Source organism: Sminthopsis crassicaudata, chromosome 2, assembly GCF_048593235.1.
Source record: "Sminthopsis crassicaudata isolate SCR6 chromosome 2, ASM4859323v1, whole genome shotgun sequence".
Taxonomy (NCBI): Eukaryota; Metazoa; Chordata; class Mammalia; order Dasyuromorphia; family Dasyuridae; genus Sminthopsis; species Sminthopsis crassicaudata.
The window spans coordinates 567844305-567870752 of NC_133618.1; the positions used below are offsets into that span (position 1 = coordinate 567844305).

Sequence of the window (26448 nt, forward strand, 5' to 3'; positions counted from 1 at the left end):
GAGATACATAGTAGATGCTTAATAAATGTTTATTGATTGACCAACTTTTTCTTTCTCTTCATCTGTTATGTAACTGTATCCTTGTATATCCTTCCTAGCTTACATATCAAAGGACTCATTTACATAAAATACCCACAAAGCTCATTTACATAAAATACCCAGAAAGCCATTAGGAAACCATTAGCAAATCCAAAAAAGTTAGAATGCATTAGAATTTTTCTTCAGAGACAGCAAACATATGTTATCTCATTTAATCCTTACAGCTAACCTGTAATGTAAGTGCTATTAAAGAGTCCCATTCTACAGTGAGGAAATTGAATGCTAATTGACTTGCCCAGTGTCACATAACTGCTAAGTCTTATAAGTACCTTTATTTAGTTTGAAACTCAATCTTCCTGATATTCATTATATTATGTATAAGGAATAGGATTAGGATAGGGAAGGAAGAAAGGATGCAACAGAGGATATTTTAAATTTTATTTGTAAGTGCATATGGTTTTTAACACAGATAATCTCACTTCCCAGGTTAAGCAAGTATTTATCTTGGGATAATTCAAGCCAGAAATGTTATAGTGAAATCTCAAAGATAGATGACTTCCTTTTCTATCCCTGATGACAATTGTGGTTCTAAAATTATGGAGCCTGAGTATATGGTGGAAACTAAGGGGAAGTTCTAGAATAGGCCTAGCACTAAAAGAAACCTTTTAAATCATTTAATATTCTAAAAAAGGAATGTATCCTTTTTATCCAAAGGTGGTCAGTCATTTCAAAACTTTGTGGAATAATTGTTGACAGAATCGGTTACTGTGCCAAAAAGAATTCAATGCATTTCCACCTGTGTAGATGGTTTGTAGGCTTTGGAATCTCACTGTCATTTCCATCTTCTAAGGGTCCAGCTTATGTCTTTTTTTACTTAGAATCATTGGAAGCCATTTTGGTGGCTATCTAGATCAGGGATTCTTAAACTGCCACTGCCAAATTTAAAAAATTCCACTCTCCCATAATTGTATACTTCAACATACTGTTTCTGTGTCTCATCCTGTGGAGTTTTTGTTTTGTCTTATTTTATTTTATTCATTTAAAAACATGAATTTAATTTAAAAACATGTTGGGGGAAAAAAGCTTCATTAAACTGCCCTAGAGTTGTACCACAAACAAAAATAAATTAAGAACCCATGATCTTGGCCAACCACTTTGTTTACAGATGAATTAAGTGGGTCCCAGAGCAAATACAGTTTGTTAATGGAAGATTTGTGACTGTAACTTAAGTCTCCTGAAATTCTAGTCCAAGGCCCTTCCTTGACACCATCTTAATAAGCAGCCATCTCATTTTACTTCTCTCCATGTATTAGAGATCCCAAATTCATAATCAAGGTAGCCTTCACTGAACAACTCAATTTTGGGGGGTGGGGGGTGGGATATAGGATGGGTATGTCCAAATATCTGATTTTATTATTTTGAGAAACTTTCAATATGGAAACTTCTCTCTGTTGCAGAACTCCTCTTTAACTCTGAGTCTTCGATAATTATTCTGAGTCACTTAAAGATTCTAATTTGTCTGTGGTTATATGCTAGAAGGTGGTGAGAGGCAAAGCTTGACCCTAATTTTTTTCTAACTACAAGTATACCTGCTGCCCACTATACCAAACTCCTACTTCAAAGAGTGCAATAAAATAAGAATTAGTTGCATATTGAAGAACAGTTCAAGTATCCCTAGAAAGGAAAAAGTGTTCCATTCTCCTTGGCTTACCTTGCATGAGTTATTGCAGCCACCCATTCGTCACAATCTTTAGCATCTTCTGTTCTCAATTCCAGGGCTTTCTGATTCTCATGGTTGAAGTTAACAGTGAAATAATGCTGTTAAAATGAAATAAAAAAAGTATTATGATTACCTGGTTACTCTCATGAGTAGCATTTCTATTTATCTATCAATTTAGTGATTTCTAAAGAACTCACTGCCACATTAGCTAAGCCCCATCCATTATGTATGATCATCTGAATTCTGTTTTATTTATCAGTTTAAAACTCTTGCTTGGGGCTTGTTTTGTAAAATGTAATGGAACTGATGCTTAGGACACATTGTGAGAGGGAAACAGAACCCAGAAAGCCACACTTACCAACAAATTGCAAACAAGCAGGTTGGGAATGCTGTCAAATGTTTCAAAAGGAGTATAATGGTGGAAACAAAGGCGGGAGCTAGAGTGGGGAGGGTTTCATTTTGGAAATTTGAGTTAATTATAAACTAGCTTCTTCTCATTGTCTGTATCTTCATCAGAGAGTGTTTGTTCATTCCATTGCCTTGCTGTTCTAGGCACTTTGCAGAGGAATAGAAAGGCCATTACTCCTCCATCCCAGGAGTTCTCTTGTCTCTAAGTTAAAATCCATACTCTTCCACCTGGCATTTAAGACTTTCCACAGTCTGGCTCCACGCAAGCTTTGTGGACTCTGCTTTCCTGTTATAATGGCTTACATAGCATTCACCAAGTTTGGCATTCATCTACTAATGCCATGCTTTTGCACAGGTAGCAATGCCACAGTGGCACTTCACATGCCTAAAAAACCCTCTGCATGTTTGGAAGGCACTCATTTTGCATATGCTGCTCTAATTTTTTTCAATCTTAAGGAACAAGTTACCTATTCCAGGGTAAACTCATTACTTCTGAACTCACTACTCAAGCCTTGATTAAAACACATTCTCAGTTTCTCTACCTTTTTGATTGGAGGGAGAAGTATCAAATGTCTTCCTTTATAGAAGGCAGAAAATGGACTCTTAGTGTTGAGGGCATAGCCCCCTTTAAGATTCCTTGTCTGATCTACCTTTGGTACAAGATCTGGTCAAAATAGTTTGGGCTTGTACCCAGCCCCCACACCGGATCTGAGCTGGCTTGGATAAAGCCGGCCAAAAATCTGGCCTTCAAGGAATTAACCTGAGCTCCACCCATTGCTTCTTCAAGCAGATAAAAACATCAAAGCTAGAATCATCTTGGGTCAGAGATTTGAAAGATGCCAGCTAAGATGTTTGCATCAGAGATTCTCTGTCCCCTACTTTCTACGGATATCTTCCTCTATCTAATACCCTTTAGTAACCAGACCTTAACCTTGCTTCCAAACCTGGCAATAAACATCTTTTTACTCATCTAGGTTTTCGGGCCTGTAAATTCATTTACAGGGGACTCTTGCTGCCACTAGACCTCATATAACTTTGTATCCTTGTGCCGAATCCTAAAGGGGTTGCAGGGGAGCTCCATGTGATTCCCTGTACCCTGAATCCTGCCACTAGATCTTAATTAATCCTATTGAGGTATATACCTCATTATTATGTATTTACCTAATCATGTTACCTCATGATTTGGTTCATATTACCTCATCATTTGTTCACCCCAGTTTTCATTTGCTGCTCTGCCTGGTTTAAACTCCATGGAACAAGATACCCTTCTCCAGGTATCCCCATTTCCTCCATTCCCCAATGCTATCTTCTCTAGTATTATATTCCCCTGTGGATTGTAAGCACCTTGAGGACAAGAACTTCTTTCTTTTTAACTCTAGACCTAGAATTTAGCACAGCAATTGATACATAGTAGGCACTTAAAATATTGATTGAATTGAGATAGATTCCCTTCTCATCTAAATCTGATAGAGTCTCTAAGTTTCTTAAAGGCTCAACTTTTGTACCACTTCTGTTATCCTTAGTTGTTTATGGGTAAGAGATGAAGTAGATGGAACATTGGGCCTATAGTCAGAAAGTTCTGAGTTCAAATATGAACTCATACGCTATACTACTTGTCCCTGGGTAAGTTACTTCATCTCTGTCTGCCTCAATTTCTTCATTTGCAAAGGGCAGATTATAAAAACAATTCCCTTTTTTTAAATTGTGTGAACTAAAGGACATAATATTCCTAAAATGCTTGACACATTGCCTTGTACCAAGTATGCACTTGATATATGTATATTTCCTTTATTCCTCCTTCTTCAATATTCTTTCCCTCCTCCTCAAATTATCATGTAGATATCCACATGTTCATATTAAACACATGTATGTAAACACAAAATAGGGCAATTAGGTGATGCATTGATAGAATGCCAAGCCTGGAGTCAGGAAGAAATCTTCATGAGTTTGAACCTGACTTCTGACACTTACTAGCTATATCACCTTGGACAAATGACTTGTTTGGCTCAGCTTCCTCAACTGTAAAATGAGCTGGAGAAGGAAATGGAATGTTTTTCATTTTGTCCACTTTGCCCATACCAGGTATTTAATAAATGCTTGTTGGATTGGATTGGGAAAAGAACAATACTGAGATAACAGCAATAGAATGTCAACATTGGAAGGTACATCAAAAATAATTTGCCAGCTCCTTTCTCCTTTCCCCAAGATAATGTTGCTGCTTGTTTTTCTTGAAGAGGATCCTGACATTAGGGAGGTGATGCAAGTAAATTGGATTTATGTGAGGGAGGGATGAGCAAGGTCACCTGCCTCACTTTCTCCTCCAGAGCCATTTGTGTCCTGGGGCTGGATATAAAGCAGGATGACTGAGATGGCCCTGGATACAATGGGAGACCTTGGCCTTTTTAAGCTAAAGTCTTCAACAGGTTGCAGTTTGAATGAATTTGATAACCATTTAGTGATCAAGGCAGGATAGCAATTGAGGCATTAAGACAAGGTAACAATTTGAAATTACCATATCTACCTGTACTAGTGACTTGTTCAAGGTCACTCACTAGTTAGGGCCTGGGGAGCGTTCCTTCCATTCCTTCATGTTGCCTTGCCAATCCTTTTTGTTAATCTGTTGCTATTTGCTCCAGTGGTGGTGACTGCTTTTTAGTCACCCAATTTTGACTCATGGGTCAATCTAGTGCTTCTATCCCTGAGATTTTGGAGTAAATGTCCAGTCTTAATCATCTGCAATTATCTCCTTTAAATCTTCTTCAGAGTTTGCTTATGGCTGAAGTTGTAATGCTTGGAAATGGATGACAATAGAAGGGTTAAAATAAGCAAAATAGAAATCTACATTACTTGGAAGTTTCCAAATGCTGTAAAAAGTACAAAAGATTTGGTGGAAAAGATCCTGCTGTATCCTGGCTGTTTTTTAAACTAGTTTTTGGAATAAACTTGATTTCTTATCTTTTGCCTTGAGACTGAATGGGTGCTTGAGATCAGGTCTGGAACTCATAGGTTCAAATCTATGGAGAAGTCACTTACCATCTGTCAGAGTCAACGTCCTCATCTATAGGATGGGAATGACAATCCTTATACTATCTACCTCAGAGGATTGTTGTGAGGCTCATATGAGAGCTTTTCATTGTGCTTCATATATCTCAGTTGTTACCATTATTATTATTATTATTCTCCTAAAATTCTGATGCAGAGTAAAATATCCAGTTAGCAGAGGGCTCCTGTTAGTTGAGTGCCAGTTAACTGAGATTTCATTCTATTACCATGAATTGAAAAGGAGTTTGAAGAAGCGTATTCAATAATGTTACCTCTTCTCAGTAAAGTAGGGAGCAGCAAACATTATTATGAAAATTAAGGTACATTGGACTAGGACCTGAGACTTCATTTCTAGCTCAATGCTTCCCCCCTTTAATTATACTATGCCTGTAGCTAGAGCAAAGCTTCAGAATTTGCAGTTATTAGCAGTTAATGTCTTCATTTTATGGGTATACCATGTAAAAAAGAGAATGTTTCATATATAACTTGCTGCTTTTAATTACTGGGATGTTTAATGTCCATAGAAACAGTGAAACAGTGTGGAGCAGTGGGAGTTGGGAGATTTGGATTCTGATCTTTCCACATTGAAATCTATATTCCTATGAGTTTATGAAGGGAAGTAATCTAACTTGGTATAACGAATAGAGTGAATAGTGAATATAGCGAATAGAGGAGTCAGGAAGAACTGAATACAAGTCCTGTTTCTGATACATAGTTCTGTGACTAGGCAAGTCACTTAACCTCTCAATGTCTTAGGCAAATCTCTAAAATGATGGATTAGTTACAAAGGCACTGCTGATCTGTATTGATAGAGGGAACTTCCATACCAGTCCCTAAATTTATCATTCCATCTCCAAATTCTTTGCTCTGGACAGGCTGTCCTGGATATCTAGAATCCCTCTCACCTCTTCTCTTTAGATTCCTTTAAGACTCAACTCAGATATCAACTCTTATGAGGAAACATATTTTCCCCTAGATTCTTATATTTGTTCATTTATTTTCCCCCATTATATCATCCTTTGTGGACCAGTTTTTATAAATATCCTATTTCTTCCTTTCTCCATCTATAATGTAAGCAGGAATTATTATGTGTTTTGCCTTAATATCCCCAGTTACTAATGCAGTACTTAACACATAGTAAAAGCACTTAAAAATTCTTTTTTTTTTTTAAGCACTTAAAAATTCCAATGGACTTGAAACTTCTTTCTGGATTTATGGGGTTTTTTTTAAACCTGTAAAATGATGTTTGAAATAAATAATTTGTAAGGTTGCTCCCAGTTCTAATCTCCTGTGATTCTTTGGTTTATTTTGGATTTGGATGGTTCTTTAATGATAGATCAATGGATCAATGATGCAATTTTCATCACTTTTGTGGTGAATGAAGGCAGGGGGCTTATGATGAGTGTAGCTAAGAGAGGAAAACAAGAAGCAGGTACATGATTTAGTTCTATAAACTTATCCACTTGGTTACTGTTTTTTTTTCCTTTCATTTTGTCACTTAATAAGCATGTCTGAAATGACTGTGTGCAGAGCAATGGGCTAGATGCTAGATAAGATGAAAAGTTCAATTAAGACATTGGTTCCTGCCCTTAGGGAACTTTTCATCTAGTAAAATGCATTCTTCTAAAAATGCAACTGAAGTTTGAGCTTGGAGTTACATTGTAAGCCCAGAGAAATTTTTCCCTGTATCATGATGGCTCAGCACCAGGCACCAATAAACAGCAACCCAGGACTCTATGTGTAAACTATATTTAGCTCTCGTTGACATTTACTGTATTCATGTTAATTGTCAGTCACAGTGGAAGCCAGTGTGTGAGTTCAGGTTGTTTTTTCTACCATTCGTTTCCTAGGAAACAGATAACTGGGACTGTGTAATGAAATGTCAAATACAACACAGAATAACTGAACTAATAAGGAAACAATGGGAGCATTCACAGTTGACTATTAGCTCCTCTGCTTGACAAAGAAGCAACATTAAAAAAAAAAAAAAAAAAAACCATCTTTGCAAACTCCAACAGTGTGCAGGTGTCTGGCTAATTTCTGCTTGTCCTCATCTTTGAAAGGTCTCAAGGTAATAGAATGACTGCTGGTATTTAATTGGGTGCTGTTTCTATAACTGGGCTATGGGTAGTTACTATGCCCCCATGCAAACCAAAATTTCACTACAAATGAAGTTGGATGAACTCTCTGATGCAGATTGGATAAATTCTCTTGTGGTTCGACCACTAGTCAGTTTCCATGGCAACAGTTGCCCCCCTTCCTGCAATGCCTAAGTACTGATTCTCCTATAAATTTCTGGGAAAATGTAGGGTTGCCCCTAGTATCTAGCAAAATGTATGGTACAGTGGATAGAGTACTAGACTTGCAATTAGGAATATCAGAGTTCAAATTTAACCTCAGACATTAGCTAAGTAACACTTGAGCAGCTGTAACTCAGTTTCCTCCCTTCTATAAAATGGGAATAATAATCTAACCTACTTTCCAGGGCTGTTTTGATGATACAAAATTTATAAAGAACTTTCTAAACTTTAAAACATTATGTAAATGCTAGTTAATGATATTTTTATTTCAATTCATTCTGTTCTTTGTCACTTCTTAGTCATACGATCTTGAATCCTCATTGTTGTTTTTTTTTTTTTTTTTTTTTTTTTTTTTTTTTTTTTTTTTTTTTGGCTGAGGCAGTTGGGGTTAAGTGACTTGCCCAGGGTCACACAGCTAGGAAGTCTTAAGTGTCTGAGGCCAGATTTGAACTCAGGTCCTCCTGACTTCAAGGCTGGTGCTCTATCCACTGCGCCACCTAGCTGCCCCAAATCCTCATTATTCTAATGTTCAAAATGAGACAGATTAGATGATCTGTAAAATCCTGATAATTTTTGTGACTTTATGACTTTTTCTCTTGCATGTTCTCTCTTTGGAGAAAGACCTCCTTATATTTGCTGAAACACTTCCATTCACTCGTGCATACTCTCTCTAGGAGATATTCCCTCATTAAGCAGAACAAAGTGAAGAAATAGGAGAATTCCACGAAATTTAAACATATCCATCATATGACATTCTCCTCCTCAACCTTCCCCACTTTTCAGGTTCTCATCATAGCTGTTAAATCGATTCTGTTCCCTAATTTGAAAGGAGACTTCTAAAAACTGCAAAGCAGGGTTAAAAACCTTACCCTCTGCATAATCTTTGGAATAGGGAGAAAAATGTCAATATTTTCCTGAGAAATTCCACTATACCTCAACTTCATCATGAATTCAGCTCCTACCACATTGCCCTCATATTATCCTGGGAACAGAGAAAAGAAAATGGCAAGCACAGGGGAGAAGTGGTAAAGCTGACAAATATGTGCGTCTCCAAATTTTCCTTTTAGGAGCTTATTATACATATCAGAGAAGTAAGTTTGTAAGATTCTGCAATTTGGACTTCCCCTAGGCAAAACCTGTAAGTCAAAAGTTGTATTTAGTTTCCTCCATTCTTCATAGTCATATCAATAGGCATTCTAAAGTAGGTAATTGCTAAATTTAGGCTGTCTTCCATTTTCCCAGAGTTGTGCTCCTTTGTTCTTGTCAGTTCAGAACCCTGTTTCCTTCTCCTTTAAGTCCTGCTTTTTTAGATCTGCTTATTCTTAGGATTTAGAGCTGGAAGGAATCTTGGAAATCTAGACTGGAAAATATAAGTTTACATTCCAATCCTAAAGAAGAGCAACATCAAAGAATGTTCAAATTACTGAACAATTGACTCATTTTATATGCTAGCAAGATTATGCTTAAGGTCCTTCAAGTAAGACTTCAGCAATATATGGTTTGAGAATTACCAGAAGAGCAGGCTGGTTTTCAAAGAGACAGAGGAACTAGAGACCAAATTGCCACATTCATTGGGTTATGGAGAAAGCAAGGGAGTTTCAGAAAAAATGAGAATAAGAGACCATCTTAGTTGCCATCTTATTTATTTAATTTATATGCAGAGTGTGTATCTTGAAGGTTGGAAGAATCACAAGTTGGAATTAAGAGTGTCAGGTTAAATATTACCTGATATGCAGATGATATCACTCTGATGGCAGAAAGTAAAGAGGAATTAAAAACCTTCTTGATGAAGTAAGGGGAGCTGGCTTGAAGCTTAACATAAAAAACCCTAAGCTTTTGACAATTGCTCTCATCACTTTCTGGCAAATAGAGAAGGAAGGAATGGATTTTATATTCTTGGGCACAAAGATCATTGCAATTGTAGCCAAGAAACTAGAAGACTTGCTCCTTGGAAAGAAGACTGTTGAAAATCTGGGCAGTACACTAAAAAAAAAAAAAAACCAGACACATCACCTTGCCAATAAAGGTCCATATAGTCCAGGCTATGATTTTTTCAGTAATAGTTTATGGCTGTGAGAATTGGAGTATTAGGAAGACTGAGCACTACTTTTAAATTGTGATGGAGAAGAAAGCAAGGAGATTAAATCAGTCAAGAGCTAAAGAAATTACTTAATGATATTCATTGGAAGGTCAAATACTGAAGCTTAAGCTTAAATACTTTGATTCTATAATGATAAGATGGGACTCATTGGAAAAGACCTTAATGTTGGGGAAATGTTATGGACTATGCCTAGGTGAATGGGTAGGTCAATTCTTTGAGAGCCTCCACAGATGTGGATTATAATGTCTGAAAGAGTTGCAAAGCAGCCTTTGCTGACACAGATGTTGCTTGTGGACTGGGAATGAAATAAATTGGAGGCAAAAGGAAGAGGAGAAAGGTCAGACAATGCAACTGCCCCTCAGTGGAAAGGTCAGAGAACATCAATTGTCTCTCAGTCTCCTTGTATCATCATCAATAATCATCAATCATCATCGTCATCATCTCTATTCTACAGGTCTGTGTTAGACCTCCAGCAGCCACTGACAGGTGGTTTCCATATCACAGCAGGGAAAATGGAAGGCAAAGGGAAAATAGGATGGAAGAAGATGAGATGGATAGATAGTATCATGGAAACAACAATCATGAACTTGGACAGACTTCAAGAGACAGCAGAGGATAGAAGAGCCTCCCATGCTATGGATGGTGATATTTTGGCATTGTTCACTTTAGAGAGGCAGCATGTTGTAGCATAAAGGACACTAAATATGGCATACTTGCTTTGAGTTTGACTGTCATAGTATGTGAATTTAGGTAAGTCATTTAGGCTCTACTCTAGGATTTACTTTCCTCACTTGTAAAATAAAGAGGTTAGACAAATTGATTTTTAAGGTCTTCTCTAGTTCCAAATCAATGATCTTTTAATTAGGCCCAAATTGGCTTTTCATGAGATTTCCTAATTTGGGTTCTTAAAATAGTTTGCTCAAAAATATGATCAGAAGAATTTGGACTTCAAATATTAAAATCTCTGGAAAAATCTTAAAGTTAAAAGGATCTTATTTTATCTGTGAGTCAGGATGACATAGTCAATAGAGAATTGACCTTGGAATCAGGAAGACCTGGGTTCAGTTATTTTAAGTCAATATCATACGTGGTGTGACTGAGGATAAATGCTCTGCCCTCTCTATGCCCTAGGCAGTCCTGTAAATTACAGAGTAGGTATTTGTCTCCATTGGGAAGAATTACTTTACAGGGAGTTCTTGCTACCAAAAAAATCATAAATCTGGCCTAAATAAAGATGTTATCCAATCCAACATCCTTTTTTATAGTTGAGAATTGCCTATGATCACAAAGTACAGCTAGGACTATAATTTGAGTTTCCTGACATTCAGATTAGTTTTCTTTCCACTATACTATGACTTCTTCCTTACCACTCCTTTCTTACTTTTCAGATGGTATCTCTATTTATTAATAATTCATTAAGACCCAGGACTCAGACAAATCCAAGGAATGGTGAGAAGAGCACAGCTTTGTTAGAGGTGAAAGATATTTTTATCAGCTCCAAAAGACACTGAATGTTTCTGTCCTGAAAAACAAAAAGACCCTAAGTTCTCTGAGAATTACATACATCATTTCACCCACCCTTTTGGAAAGGATGCCAACTATGAAGTGGTGGAACAAATCTGTTCTGATTTGAAGCCATCAGCTGTTGAGCAATAATAGTCAGGAGTTCTGAGAATGGGGAAAGCACTCTCCATTTTCCACTAACTCCAAAGTTTTGGGAGCAGAAGATGATTGAATTTAGTTATGGACTGGAAAAATTAGACTAAACCCTACTTTATCGATTCTTTAGCCCTTTGAAAGTCACTGAATATTCTGTACCTTTCCTTTCTTCATCTATGAACTGTGCTCTATCTCTTCTCTCTACTTTTATTCTGTTTTCCTTATCTCCTCTCTCTTTCCTCTTTGCCCCTTTCTTTTCTCTTTTCTCTCTTCTCCTCCCAGCTCCTTTCTTCTCTCTTTTTTCTCTGTTCTCTTTTCTCCTTCTTATTCTTTCTTTCACTCTCTTCTTTCTTCTTTCTGTTCTCTGTTCTCCTTATTCTTTCTTTCACTCTCTTCTTTCTTCTTTGTCTTTTTTGTCTTTATGTCTGTTTCTGTCTCTGCTTTTAGTCTCACCATCTTTCCATTATAATTATATTTAAACAAAACAAAGCTGATAAAACCTAATGGCATCTGTGTGAAGTTTTTATATTCTTCCAGTTATAAAAACCAGTAGCATAAATTTGAAACCTGAACTCACCTAAATGCTACTACCTCATTTATGGAAGGTTCTCTAAACCCTTAAGCAAAGTCACTCTTGACCTCTTTTCAAGAACTCTCATCACTTGGTGGGACCAAAGCTCTGGAATTAGAAGGAAGCTTCTGAGGAAGCTTCTGAGATCATCTAATACAACCCCCCTCATTTTACTGCTGAAGAAACTTAGCCCAACGAAAATGTAATAATTTCTTCAAGGTTACAATGGCAGTGGGTACCAGAGATATTATCTGAGGACTCCAGATCAATAACTGTATTTTCCTCCCTAAGGACAATGGCCATAATTATGTCAAAAGTGACAACTAGTAATTGTTATTGTTCAGTCATTTCAGTCGTGTCCAACTCTTCATGACTCTCTTTGGGGTTTTCTTGGCAAAGATACTGGAATGCTTTGTCATTTTCTTCTCCAGCTCATTTTACAGGAAAGAAAACTGAGGCAAAAAGGGTTAAGTGACTTATCCAGGATCACATAGCTAGGAAATATCAGGGTTGGATTTAAACTTAGGTTTTCCTGACTTCAGACCTGGTACTCTGTCTACTGCACCTACCTTCCCAGTGATAATTAGAAATAAGGGTAAAATCCAAGAAGAAAGTACTGGACAAGGGAAGGGGGATAATAATTGATATGGGGGAGTGAGGAGAAAGAGAGTGAGAGAAAACAAGAGAGAGAGAGCAAGAGTGAGGGAGGAGAGAGAAAGTGTATGTGTGTGTGTGGGGTCCAGATTGCTCATTAACAAATGAGATTCAAAAGAAAGATATAGAACAGATTTAGCAGAGGGAGAAAAAAAATTCCTTTGAAGATACACAGAGAGGAGGAGGAGGAGGTTCAGTTAGAGACATGACTCAGCAAGATAACAATATTTGGCAAACAGCTCTCTGAGGTCACAACAGTACATCAAGCTTGAGGGTAAGGACCGATGGGAAGAAGGAAAGGAAGCCTTTATGATTTTCTTCCCCCTAGATATCTATGGATATAAAGGGCTTGGGTTTTCACCCTGATGAGAATCCAAAAGAAAATTAAAAAGACATAGATTATTTTCTTTTAGAAATACAGGATGGTATGTGTTTCCTAGAACTCTCTATAGCAGTAGTGTTACTAATAATAAAGATAATAACATACATTTATGTTGCCCTTTATAATTTGCAAAATGTTTTGCATACATTAGTTCATTTTATCTTAGCAACAATCCTGAGAAGTAGGGGCTGCATAATTGTAAAAATGACAAAATTGAGGCTTAAAAAAGTTAAAAAGATTTGCTCAGGTTAACATGGCTAGTATTTGTGTGACACTTGAACCCAGGTCTTCTTGATTTCAATTCCAAAATGCTATTCCTACAGATATTATACCATCTCTCTGTATGGCCTTGGGCAAGCCACTTACTGCCTTAGTATCCTTATCTGTAAAATGAGCTGAAACAGGAAATGGCAGACCACTTCAGTAATTTTGCCAAGAAAACTCCAAGTGAGGTCAAGAAATGTTGATCACAACTGAAGTGACTCAGCTACCACACCATTAGATAATCACCTCATATGGTTTCTAGATAGAGTTTTCCTATGACTACAAAAATTCAATTTGATATGAGGGAAATAAAATGTCTTCTCCCTTCAAATCTTTTGTCTTAGAAAAAGATAAGTGATATAATAGATAGAACACCAAATCTGAGGTCAGGAAGTCCCAGAGTCAAATCTGGCTTCAAATATTTACTGGCTATATGATTCTGGGGAAGTCACTTAACCTTTGTTTCAGTTTACTTAAGTGTAAAATGGGGATGATAATAGCACCTACTTTCCAGGATTGCTGTGAGGATCAAATGTGAGAATATTTATAACTGTTTAGTACAGTGCCTAGAATATAGTAGGTACTTAATAAATGCTTGTTCTTTTCCTTTCACGTAATTTGAATTTAATGATTATTTGTATTTTAAAACCTTTAAATGCAAATAGGGATATAACTTTAACCAGTAAATAGGTTTTTAGGAAAAAATTAAGAAGAGAGATCATTCGTATTTTGGAAGAGCAAGGAAAAGTATTGTCTATTAAATTCAATTCAATAAAACTAATTATTTTTGCAAAGATAATTTGCAAGTTCTATAGCACTTTATAAGCCCTAAAGCACTATCAAAAGCTAGTTATAATTATCTTTTTAATGCAGAAACCCATACTGCTTTCTGGGTAATAAAGTTTAGATAACTGTCCTCATGAAGCTTATAGCCTAGGAAGGTCATTTTCAGGACTGTGCTGGAGCCAGAAGAGCTAGTTGATTATAAAATTTTCCTTGCCAGTATTTATATCTTATAAATTAGCACATTTTACATATAATTGTTTGATTTTGTTGTTGAATGTCCAGACTTAAGAAAGTGATGGAAAAATGTTAATAATTCAGATTAAATTTTAAAAGTTTGACTTTAATGCAGTTTCCACCTTTACCCCCCTCCCCCCTCACCAGAGAGATTGGTGTTAAACGTTTATCGGCATATCCCTGGGTATGCCACATACAGAAATAATACAGGATATTATATGATAAATTCATAGATGTATGGGGTTATTTAGGTACTTTTCCTGAAACTTAGGTATGCTCTTGGTGAGAGCATTTTTTAAAGGATTTTTCCTGGCCGTTTGAGTCCGTGGGAAGATTAGCAAGTTACCATGTTTTCTTATATCTTACCTTTGAACAAAAGAGGACCTTTTTATGAAGACCTTGAAATGTGTCCTTTTAAATGTGACATTCAGAACTAGAGAACCTGGGTTTGACTTTAAGTCTTGCTCTTTACTTACTTTGGGACCTTGGGCAAAGAACTTTGATATTCTTTGGAGTTTATCTCAGACATTCAATGGTCTTGTGATTCCTTTCATATTTATCCTTTTCTTACTTTGTGGTCAAAACCCTTCTGATAGCATCACTAAAGAGGAGGCTTTCTTTCCTCCTTTCTGAGCCAGTAAAATAACTCTGCTGCTTCTCTCTTCCTCTCCCTCTCCTATCACTGATTTCACTTTTCCTCTCTACCTATGTTCTGGGTTTGCCCTTTTCTATTTCTACTATGACTCTTCTGAGGTATTCTGATAAACACTGCCTCAATCTAGCTGGTATAGGTTAATATTACAAATTCTTGGACTAGGGTTCTCCCAACCATATATGGCTTGTCCTCTATAAAATCTTATTTCATCTCTGTAGAAGTGAAATAAACAACGTTCTCCCTCCTCTGTTTCCCTTAATCTATATAGGATTGAATGAATGAATAGCCCCTGCCAGTTTGCCCTAGCAACCACTTAGCAACTGGCTTCTTTAAAAATTGCTTTAGATACAGAGTTTAAATTAACCATATCCTTTATAAAAGAACAAGCAAATTAACTGGCTTTATCACAACCACAGATAGGAAATCAAGGCAAGAAAGAGAGAGAAAGGAAAATATTGTGGAATGGTGTGAAAAGAATAAGAAACTACTTCAGGACACTAGCTATCCTGAATGTTTAAAGGCATTTTTCTACTTTCCAGGATCCCAGAATTAGAAAGGGATACCTCTGAGGATATCTAGTCCAACCTATTTCTGATTAGGAATCCTATCTACAGCTCAAAGAGAGTATGGGCTATGAGAGGGGTTGTCAACTATAAGAACCAGGTTGCCTGGGACAGAATCCTGAGAAATGGTTGATATTTATGAGCTCTGTACATACTTCATAAAAGAGAAAGCAGAGGTATGGACTAACCAGCCAGAATATTGGGAATGCTACTTTGGGACCAGTAGGACTGCTGAATTACACCTGAACATTAAAAAAAAATAACTCTAGCTTTGTAACTGTCAATCTTTCTTGGGTAGTCCTTTTGCTACATTATAACTTTAACACCAGGTTTTGTGATTATAGAATCAGAAATGGAAAGTTCAAAGAGACCCTAGAGATGACTTTCACTTCCATTCATTCATTTGACAGTCAAGGAAACTAAGGTATCTTATGTCATGAAAGTTAGAGAAAGACCCTTGTTACCTTGGATGCATATATGAAGTGTGACCTACATTTCTAGAGAAAATACACATATTTATGATATCACAGATTCATCAGAGTATGAAAGAAGTGGTTCTCTATGAAAATACTGTATCAAAGAAATAGGGTATGATAGTCATAGATGGCTGGAGTGTAGAGTATAGTGAAAAGAATAATGGGACAAGTGAAACTTGGAAAGAAGATCAGGAGTCATATTGTAGACTTTGAATTTTAGCTCAACAAATCTGGGTTAGACTTTGTCAAGAAAGTGACATATATATATATATATATATACACACACACACACACACACACACATATATATATATATATATATATATATATATATATATATATATAAAATTTGTTTGGAGAGAGGCAGCAACAATAATTTTAATGAACACAAGTGTAGGATTCAAGGGAGTCCTAGGTTATAATCATAGTTCTGCTCATAAACTACATAATTTTGGGCTACTTTCCTTTTTTTCTTTGATTGACAATTTCATCATTTGGAATTGTGGGGTTTAGGCTAGTTGATGGCTGAGGTCCCTCTCAGTTCTAAAATCCACCCATTCCGGGGTGGAAACCATAGAAACTCTTCTAGCCAAAGGAACACAGGAGGGGGGAGTTGGAGAATTTGGCAGATGTAATGGGGGGCAACAGAAACCATTCCTCATCTGTTAAAGGGCCAGGAAAAAAGAGATATGCTAAACAAAGCAAACAAAGTCATGTAGGAGTGTGCTGGGAGGGGGGGAAATGATGGAGAAATGTCTCCAGGAAAGAATGGAAAGAAGACTATCTTTAAAATGATTGCTTAGGATTAGTTAAAATGCAGATAGCAAATGCCAATGACATTCTATTCTCTAAAGTCTCAATCACAACACACACTTTAGTGATTTTGAGACAAACAGGAGAGACAGCATGGCAAGGGGACAGGAAGCCCATTTTAGTGCTAGGAAGACTTGAGTTCAAATCCCAACTCCAAAACGTATTGGAGGCTTGATGTAAATCACTTAACTTTTCAATGATTTTCTCTAGGATTCTAAGTAGCAGAGAAGATATTCTGCATCAGTAGAGGGAATTTCCTTTCCTATAAGTTTCATATATTCACTAAATCAATAGGTCTTGTTCATAACCCTTTTCCTTGAAAAAAAATGGCATGTCCTTTCCAGTTAAGTCCTAATGAAGATACTGAGATGATCCAGAGCTGCCCAGAGGAATGTCAGCTTGGGCAAATCCCACGAGGCTAGAAAAGATTAGAGCAGAAGTGCCAAATATGTGACCCACAACATTCCAGAAAGATGTCCAAGCAAGATGAAAATGTAGTCCCTATCTGATCTTTAACAGGTTGATTTATTAATACAAAAGAAATGTATAAAAATGTGTAGCTTCCCAAGTCATAAATGTCTTGTAAAGATTTTTGCCGTTTGGTGGTTCCTAATGCCTTGAGTTTGACCCCACTGGTTTAGACTATAGATCTGGTATTAGAATATCAGAGGAGTAACCTAGCTGAGTTAGGGTATGCTCAAAGCCAGAAACCTGGCTGCTAGAGAAAGACTTATGACGTTATATAAAATTCTCATGAAACTGTACCAAGCCACACAGAGGTTTTAGACTGTTTTGCAAAGGAAACACACTGATTGTCATAGGTCTTTTTGGAATGAAAGTAATAATAATGCTGTGTTTCCCAGTCTTTGAGGATAAGGACCTCATTTTAAGGAAAAAAAAAAATTCAAAAATTGTTTTTCTTTCCCTCTCCCCACAAAAGTCCACCAATAAATTTGTGTTGCTTATTTTGTTAGAACTAAGGATTACTATTATTATAATAATATATAATATAATATAATAATAAAATAACTTGGCACTTATATGGATTCAAAGGCTTTTTTTTTTTTTTTTTTTGCTGAGCAATTGGTGTTAAGTTACATACAGCTAGGAAGTGTTAAGTGTCTGAGATCAGATTTGAACTAAGGTCCTCCTGACTTCAGGGATGGTGCTCTATCCACTATGCCACCTAGCTGCTCCCAAAGACTCCTTTCAATAGAATTCCCTAAAGGTCTGTGATATAATCAATCAATCAACAAGAATTTATAAAACGCCTATTGTGTGCCAGACATTTTATTAATAGACAAAAACAATCTCTGCTCTCAAAAAACTTAGATTTGATTAAGTGAGCCAACATATACATAGTAATGTGCAGCATCCTTCCCCAGGACAACTTGACCCAATTTGTCAGGTTATGTAAGGTTCCCCAGTTGATAGCTATCTCATATGTAAGATACTCTCTGAGTCTTTACTCAGAAAACTATAGTTTATCAGCCTTCTCCAGTGTATTTACCTTTAATTACCAGCCAATACATACAAGTAGTTCAAAGAAAAGACATTTCCTGAGATGATATTATAAGGACGATAGTAACAAAATATTCTGTCTACAAGCCTGGAGGGCACTCTCCTACAATTACACAGAATATCAGTGAGAAGTGAGTATACACATAAGTGCATACTAAGAGGGAAAGTAGATGTAAGAAATATAGAAAATATAAGCCTCTTCATCTCTGGTTTTGCTGTACCCAATGTCCTTTCCCTTTTTTTTTTGGTAGTAAACTCCTGCTTATGCCACTGGGTTCAGTGTTTATGCTGGGCACATCACTCAGCTGAGCTCCTTGGAGCCTCTTGGTAACCCAATGCACAGTGGATAGAGTGCTAAGTCTGAAGTCAGGAAGACCTAAATTCAAATTCAGCCTCAGACATTTCCTAGCTGTGTCACCCTGGGCAATTCACTTAACTCTGTTTGCCTCAGTTTCCCCAATTGAAAAGTGGGGACAATAATAGCACCTATCTCCCAAGGTTGTTGTGAGGATCAAATGAGATAATAATTATAAAATGCTTACCACGGTGGTTGGCACATAAGTGCTATATAAATATTATCAATTTTTGTCTATCTATTGATCTCTGTCAATAATAGTAACTAACACACACACACACACATATATATATTCATCTATAGTTTATCTTTCTATCTATCCATCTAACTATCTACTTTGGGATTTGTTCCTGTCTAGATCACCTAAAATAGAGGCATTCATCTAGGAGATGATAGTGATCTACTTTGGGGAGAATATGTTCTATATTTCTCTACCACATGAATGTATTGGTTGCAACAAATTATGTCTTTTTACCAACCTAGAATAATAACACTCTCTCTTTTTTGGAGGTGTCCAGGAGGTGGAGATTGTTCATCCAAAACACAGGTACTATTCAATAAACTGAATGGGAGTAGAAGGTCCATCTTTCCCTCTGTCCCACCACTTTAGACCTTATGTTCCCAAGAAATAGGTTTGGTATTTTCATGCATTTCATTTGTCCTTTTCAGTTCTAGGTTCAGGAAGTGGAAACCCTGGATCTGTGACCTTGAGTTAGTCGGCACTTTAAAGCAAGGATTTAAGGGCAGATGTTACTGCCAGCCCCTTATGAAAATCTTGAGAAATCAGGATCTGGGAAACTATCTTGATAGGGGCCTTGAACTAGGAATTTGGTGAGACTATCCTGAAAAGAGTAAAGTTAACTGAGAAACTAAATTCCCTCTCTTCCTCAGATATTGAAGGAATATGGTAGGAAATTGCCCCCAAAATATTGGAAGGGGATCGTTTCTTCTTGTTATATTTTTAAATATTCCTTTATAAATGTTAATCTGACTGTTAAGTGGTTAAATGGAATTGGAATCCCTAAATTTAGGGGAACATAATTAGTGAAGATGACCCAATGGCAGAAACTAAATATCATTTATTAGATACCCTCTTTAATGCTACTGGAGAAACCTGGGAGAGAGGTGAAGTATGACAGACCTGGCTTCCAGACAGTGGCAGGTAGTATAGTCATTGTTTCATATATATGCATATGTCTTTATCTCTACTCTGCCTCCCTCTCTCTCTTTATTTATACACATACACACACACACACAAACACACCACTTTGTAATATCAAAAGGATATACAAATCCAAGCTGATATTTTGATACTATAAATCATTAAACTATAAACAATGACAAGATTAGAGTCACTAGAATTTGACATTTCTGAGCTACAATAGAGCTGAAGTGGGTCAGTCATTTGCATTTGGTCCAGAACCAAAAAGGTTAGAGCCCTTGGAAACTGGGGATCTTCATGAAGATAGCCCATGGAGGGACAAACTAATTCAGGATGGAAACAGAATAGTCAAAACTTCCCTACTGATCAGCAATGGGATTCACTTCACTAACAGTCACTGCCCTCCAGCCTAGACCCAGTCTTAAAGAAAATAAAATGTCACTGAGTGGAGTAAGGAATGATCCATTTATATGAATTTGGTATTTTCTTTAATGAAGCTTCAGCAAACTCTGAAGAAGGGAGAATAGAAGCAATAATTGGTTGTGAGATTACTTAGGAGGCTTTTCAGCTCTACTGATAGGTGACATGAGAAAGCAGAATAGTGGACAGAATATTCAATTTTGAAGTCAGGGAAAACCTATGTTCAAATTCAGCCTTTGATACTAGTGTAATCCTAGGCAAGTCACTAAATCTGTATGTCTAAGTTTCTTCATTTGTAAAATGTAACTAATAACACTTCCTTCCCAGGGTTGTTAGGAAGATCAATGAGACAACATTTGCAAATAAGGCTTTGTAAGCCTTAAGGTACTCTATATATGCTATTATTATTATTATTAGATTGATTTTTATTTGATTATTCATTGATTTTTTTACTCTGTTTATTTTACCTTTCTAAGTCTGTTTCCTTCTCTGTAACATGGGAATATTGAGCTTACTTGTATCATAAACTTGTGATACTCCAATGAGATATGTTAAAGACGGTATAATATAATGTAAGCCATTATTTGCCCACTTCCTTTATTATTATCATCATAGTTCCTCATTGAATTTCTGTAAGAAATAATAATTCCTGAAATCAATTCAGTCATTTAAAGCAATGGCTTCCATGGCCAATCTCTAAGGTTTAGTCAATAAACATTTATTTAGCACCCACTACTGTGTGCTAGGCACTGTACTAAGCACAGGATACAAAGAAAGACAAAATATAATGCCCTATTAATGTGAAGGCCATAAGCCCACAAATATATAGAAACAGAATTTATGTAATAATAATAATAATAACTAAAATAATAATACAATATGTAATAAAATAATAATATATAATAAATAAAGATAAATATATAATAAAATATATATAAACAGGATAAATAGGAAATAATCAATGTAGGCAAGACACTAGAATTAAGAAGGATTTGGGAAAGCTTTATATAGAAGATGGGATTTTGATTGGGACTTGGAAGTCAGGAAGCAAAGATGAGGAAGAAGGGTACTTCAGGTATATGGGACTGCCAGAGAAAATATCCAAAATCAAGAGATGAAGTAGAAAGGGAATCTTAACCTTTTGGGATCACGGGATAGATAGATTTCATGGGGTTTATGAGCCTGAATGTAAAAAATTAAATCTTTATTTTCATTGATCTTTAACTGAATTGTAACATTTCCTTCAATCATTTAAAAACATTTTTCTCAGGAGGGGTCTTTAAACTTCACCAGCCCCCAAAAGCTTCCATTACACAAAACTAAAAAGTCCTACACTATACTGAGTTGCTTCTTGACACAGCTTGACAAGTGCAAAATGCTTGGGGAGTTTGGGGAGTTGAAAATAAAAGTGCCAGGAGCAATGATGTGGAAGAAGGAGGCAAATGCAAAATGGACCTAATATAAAGAGAAGTGATTAAAAATACAAGTGTGATGGAAAGAGCCTGGACTTGAATTTGGTAGACCTGTATCCAAAACTCTGCTTTGTCCTTTGAATCACTATGATCTGAGAAAATAACTTTGCCTCTTAGTGTTCTAATTTCATCATAAGTGAGTTGGACCAAATGAAATTTTTTCCAGATCTATTATTGGATATTATTCCCACCCCAAGGATAATTTAATATTGAACTTCTTATTTGACACTTAACAAATTCTCTCTTAGAGCATTCAGTGTCATTCAACTTGTCAACTAGAATTTATTAAGCACCCTCTTTAGGTAAGGAACAGCCCCTGCACTCCAGGACCTCAATCTAATGGGAGAGACAACATTCCAACAACTACATGGAAGATATAGACTGAATAAATAAGGAAGTAATCTTAGAGGGAAAGACTAAGATTTAAGAGAATTGAGAAAGTCATTCAAGTGCCTTTTAAAAGCCAATAAAGTGCCCCTTAAATGTACCTTTAATAAAAGAGTAACATCTTTCAGAAGAGGATGTATTATTTTTGTCTTTGTGTTTCTTGGACATAGTAAAGTGTCTTGGATATTTAGGTACCTAATAAATATTGAAGTTGATGCTCATTTAAAAATTACATGCCAAAATTCAGGTTTTTTTTTTTTTTCTGGGGGGCAGGAATAATTAAAAGATAATTTTTTTTTTCTTTAGAAAATCACATTGTAATTCTTCTACACTGTGGAAATATGACGAGGAAAAAAGAAATCTGGTAATGTGTCATTGCTTAAACAATATATTTGAAATAATAGAGAAAAAGATTCTATTTGTAATACTTCCTTGCTCTTTGTTAGCAGCCTTTATACTTTGCAGCTGCTTTTTGGTTTAATATAACATCTGCCTTAATGTTAGTGCATCCGTTTCTGAAATCAACAAGCTTAGTCAGGCAGGATAAGTCTGTGTGGTAATAATAATGATCAAGATAATAATAATAATTATAACAGTTTACATTTATGTAGCACTTCAAAGTTTGCAAAGTGCTTTACAAATATTCTCTCATTTGATCCCTGAACAATCCTAGGACATAAGTAATATTATTATCCCCATTTTATAGATGAAGAAATTGAGGCAGAGTTAAGTGATTTGCTATTTGAGTTTATATTTGGACTCAGCTCTTGATTCCAGCACTTTATCCATTGTGTAAATTAACTACCTCTGGTAATGGGGGACAAATCAGAAAAGGATGGAAGAGGGACAGATATTTTATCTCTTCCCTCTTCTCCTCATCCATCATCATCATCATTATCATTATCATCATCATCATCAATTTCTTGCTCATATGTGGCCCTGCCTAAAAATAATTAAAGAAATAAGACATGCCAATGATGAGGTCCATAAACCAATCAACAGGTAACTGAAAACATAAGAGAGGAATTCTGTCCTTAAATGGTCCTCCATTTCTATCTTATCCATTGGTCACATATGTCTTGAAGAGAAGTTGATTCCTTTTCTTGTTCTTCCCCATTCATTCCAAAATAGTTGGGCTTATTTAGAGTAGCATTGTCTTCTCCAGGTAGCTACCAAACACAGCCATAATACCTGAGCCTGGCTAGGAACAGGGAGGAATGGAGGGACGTAGATGCACAAGTTTCCTGTCCTTTGTGTCAGTTCATAGGCAGGGCACACAAAACATATAGGATTGATCTTTTGCATAAAGCCTTTCTTGACTACTTGTCAAGCATCTAGCAGCCTAAATCAGTGCTTGGCATAGAGTGTTTAATAAATACTTGCTGATTGATTGGTTCTCCAATAACCATATCTGTCTTTTTCACTAATGGAAAATAAAAAAAGTTCATTCTTGCTTCTGGGAAGCAACTGAACAAAAGCCTAGTCATACCACCATCATCAATGCTAATTACTCTGGTCTCTTTAAGTAAATTAGGAGCTTGCACCTTCACTGGCTAGAATCATGGTGCAATTATTTGCAATTCACTTCTCTTGACTCTGGTTGACTTCCTTAGTTACTTGGTGAACAGTATTTCCCCCTAAGACTATTCTCTTCTCTGCCTCACCATTTGTTTCTGCAAACTGGAGAGAGTAGTTGGAGTTTCTCTGGCTACCTCTAGTGAAACATTCTAATTAGAAAACAAATGTAGACATTTATTTATTCCTGTATAAGTGCAGCTAGGTGGCACAGTGGATAGAGCACGAGACCTGGAAGCAGGGATACTGTTATACTTTACCATCCTTCACCTTCCTACTTCTCATCCATCATCATCATCATCATCATCATCATCATCAGTTTAAATTTGACCTCAAACACTTACTAGCTATGTGATACTAGGCAAATCACTTCTGTTTCAATTTCTTTATCTATAAAATGGGGATAATAATATCTACTCTCCTAGGGTTATCATAAAGACCAAATGAGATAATATTTATAAAGTGCTTTGTAAAACTTAAAGTGCAATTTATATATAGTTTTATAAATACTAGCTATTATGAACACTAGTCTATCAAAGAGTACCATGATAACTATATATATATATATCCAAATCATTAAAAAAAACCTTTCTTATACTATATATCCCTGAATAGAAATGGGTTGTTTCCTGCTGTTGCCATGGAGGAACATCCTGGTTTGAAAAATTATGGTAGCCTACAGTCTGAGTGGTACTGCTGAGCCAGGAAGGGGCATGGCAGACCCTGTTTCTCACCATGCTGTTATATTATCATGACAAGTAAAGACAGAGTAGTCAATTATACTTCTCTATTATATTTAATCTCCTGATTAGGTACCACCCTCCTACTTGGAATCTCTTTTCCTTTATCTGGTTTTCCTATTCATATCTGATAAAATTAGTTGTGGGCTCAAGACTAAAAGATGCCTCAACAGGCTAAAAGGGTACACAGATGCCTTAACTGCCAATTCCTTTCCTCTTCCAATAGTTTTTTTTTCTTCTCTCCCTTTCTTCCTTTCTCACTCTCTCCCTCCTTCCCTCCTTCCCTCTCTCTCTCTATTTCCTTCTCTTCCTACCTTCCTTCCTCTTCCCTCCATCCCTCTCTTTTTCCCTCCCTCCCTCTCTATCCCCTTCCTTCCTTCCTTCCTTCCTTCCTTCCTTCCTTCCTTCCTTCCTTCCTTCCTTCCTTCCTTCCTTCCTTCCTTCCTTCCTTCCTTCCTTCCTTCCTTCCTTCCTTCCTTCCTTCCTTCCTTCCTTCCTTCCTTCCTTCCTTCCTTCCTTCTTTTCTGGAACTATCAAAATATTTGAAACTGATGTTAAAAAAGGCAGGAATGGTAGACATAAACCCTTGGGTGTGTGAATTAGGAAAGGTGTATGTGAAAACAGGTTTTACTGAGAAACTGAATTAACAGTGGAGAATGGGATTGTAAGTGTGAGGAGGAGAAAAATAGTAAGATGAATGAATCAGTTTATTGTGTATGTGAGGGAAAGAAAAGAGGGAGAAAGGGGGAAAGGGGGAGAGGGGAAAGAGAGGGACAAGGAGAGACAAGGATAAACAGAAGAAAATAGGAAAAGAGGATAGAGGGAAATACACAATTAATGATCATAACTGTGAATGTAAATGGAATGAGCTCACCCATAAAACAAAGGCAAATAGCAAATGGATTAAAAAACAGAATCCAACATACTTGTCATTTGGCTATCTTATGCCTACTTTTACTGCAGACTCACTAATTATTAAAAGACATATTTATTTAATTTTGAGGGTTTTACTGAGATCTTATTAGAATTTCTCTACAACAGTCCATGTATAAGCTACAAATGTCTTCATGTGATCTTTTTTGCTTAAGCTCATTTTAAACACTGAAAGGCAAGATGACTAATTGTTGCATGAAATTATATTTCTTGTTGATTTTGAATGCTGATAGATTGTGGATAACATGATATTTATTTTACTAGTATTTAATAAAGCAAAATAAAAATATCAATCTCTAAATATTGAGAGTATAAAATTTTTAATTAATTTTTGCCTATTTTCAAGTCTGTTAGTTGATACTTTCAAAGTACTATATCAGATTTGTTGCTAAAAGACCTTCAACAAAAATCAGCTTTATATTCAGTGATGGTAGAAATAATGGAAAAAAATAATTCCTATTGCTTTATGGAAGTGGTTTGATGGTGTGGGTAAAAAACTGGCCTTAGAGTCAGGCATATGTTTATTCAAATCTTGCCTCTAGCACATACTGGCTGTATGATCTCAGGCAAATTGTGAGCTTTTTCAGTGTTTCCATGCAGTTTTATGAGATTATCAGTTGTGGATCTGTATTGGTAGAAGGAATCTTCTTTACTTATTAAGTTGTAGGTCCAGACCAAAAACTAAGGTTTAATACCAAAAGTTATAATGTTTAAAAAAAAAAAAAAATGTTCTACCTATGTATTTGTTCTTTGTTTTTGGATGTCACTTATAGACTGAGTTTTTGAGGACCAGATTGCCTAGTCAATGGACTTTACAATATAATCTGAGAATTTAGCCTTTGGTTTTGATTTAGTCAAAGTTAAGACTCAGGTTTGGGAAGGAGGATTTATAGGAGGAGGATCTTGGCGGGGTTAAGATTAGCTCATTCCATTCACACAGCTCATAGTTCAGGGTTTTTGTCACCAAACAAAAATGATAAGACTTGATGACTATTCACTGTGATCTTGTTCCTTCTCTACTCAACAAATATTTATCTTTAGCACTAAAACTTTTATTCACAACATCACAATCAGGAGTCTTGCTCCCCCATCTGAGAATCACTGATAATGATAATGAAATGAGTTGGAAAGGCTATAGAATAACTTTACTCTGAGGCTCAAAATGATGGGGGCAGGAGAGATTTTCTCAGTGACGAAAAATTGAGATGCTGTGGTT

General features: G+C 36.2%; 1 protein-coding gene across 1 annotated transcript in view; it reads right to left on the minus strand.

Annotated features, from left to right (window-relative positions):
* Nucleotides 1-26448, minus strand: part of RASGRF1 (Ras protein specific guanine nucleotide releasing factor 1) — a 207444-nt gene that overhangs the window by 146246 nt on the left and 34750 nt on the right. Inside the window, exon 2 of the mRNA XM_074295211.1 lies at nt 1751-1857. Coding sequence (XP_074151312.1) covers nt 1751-1857 — 107 coding nt within the window. The remainder of the gene's footprint in view (nt 1-1750; nt 1858-26448) is intronic.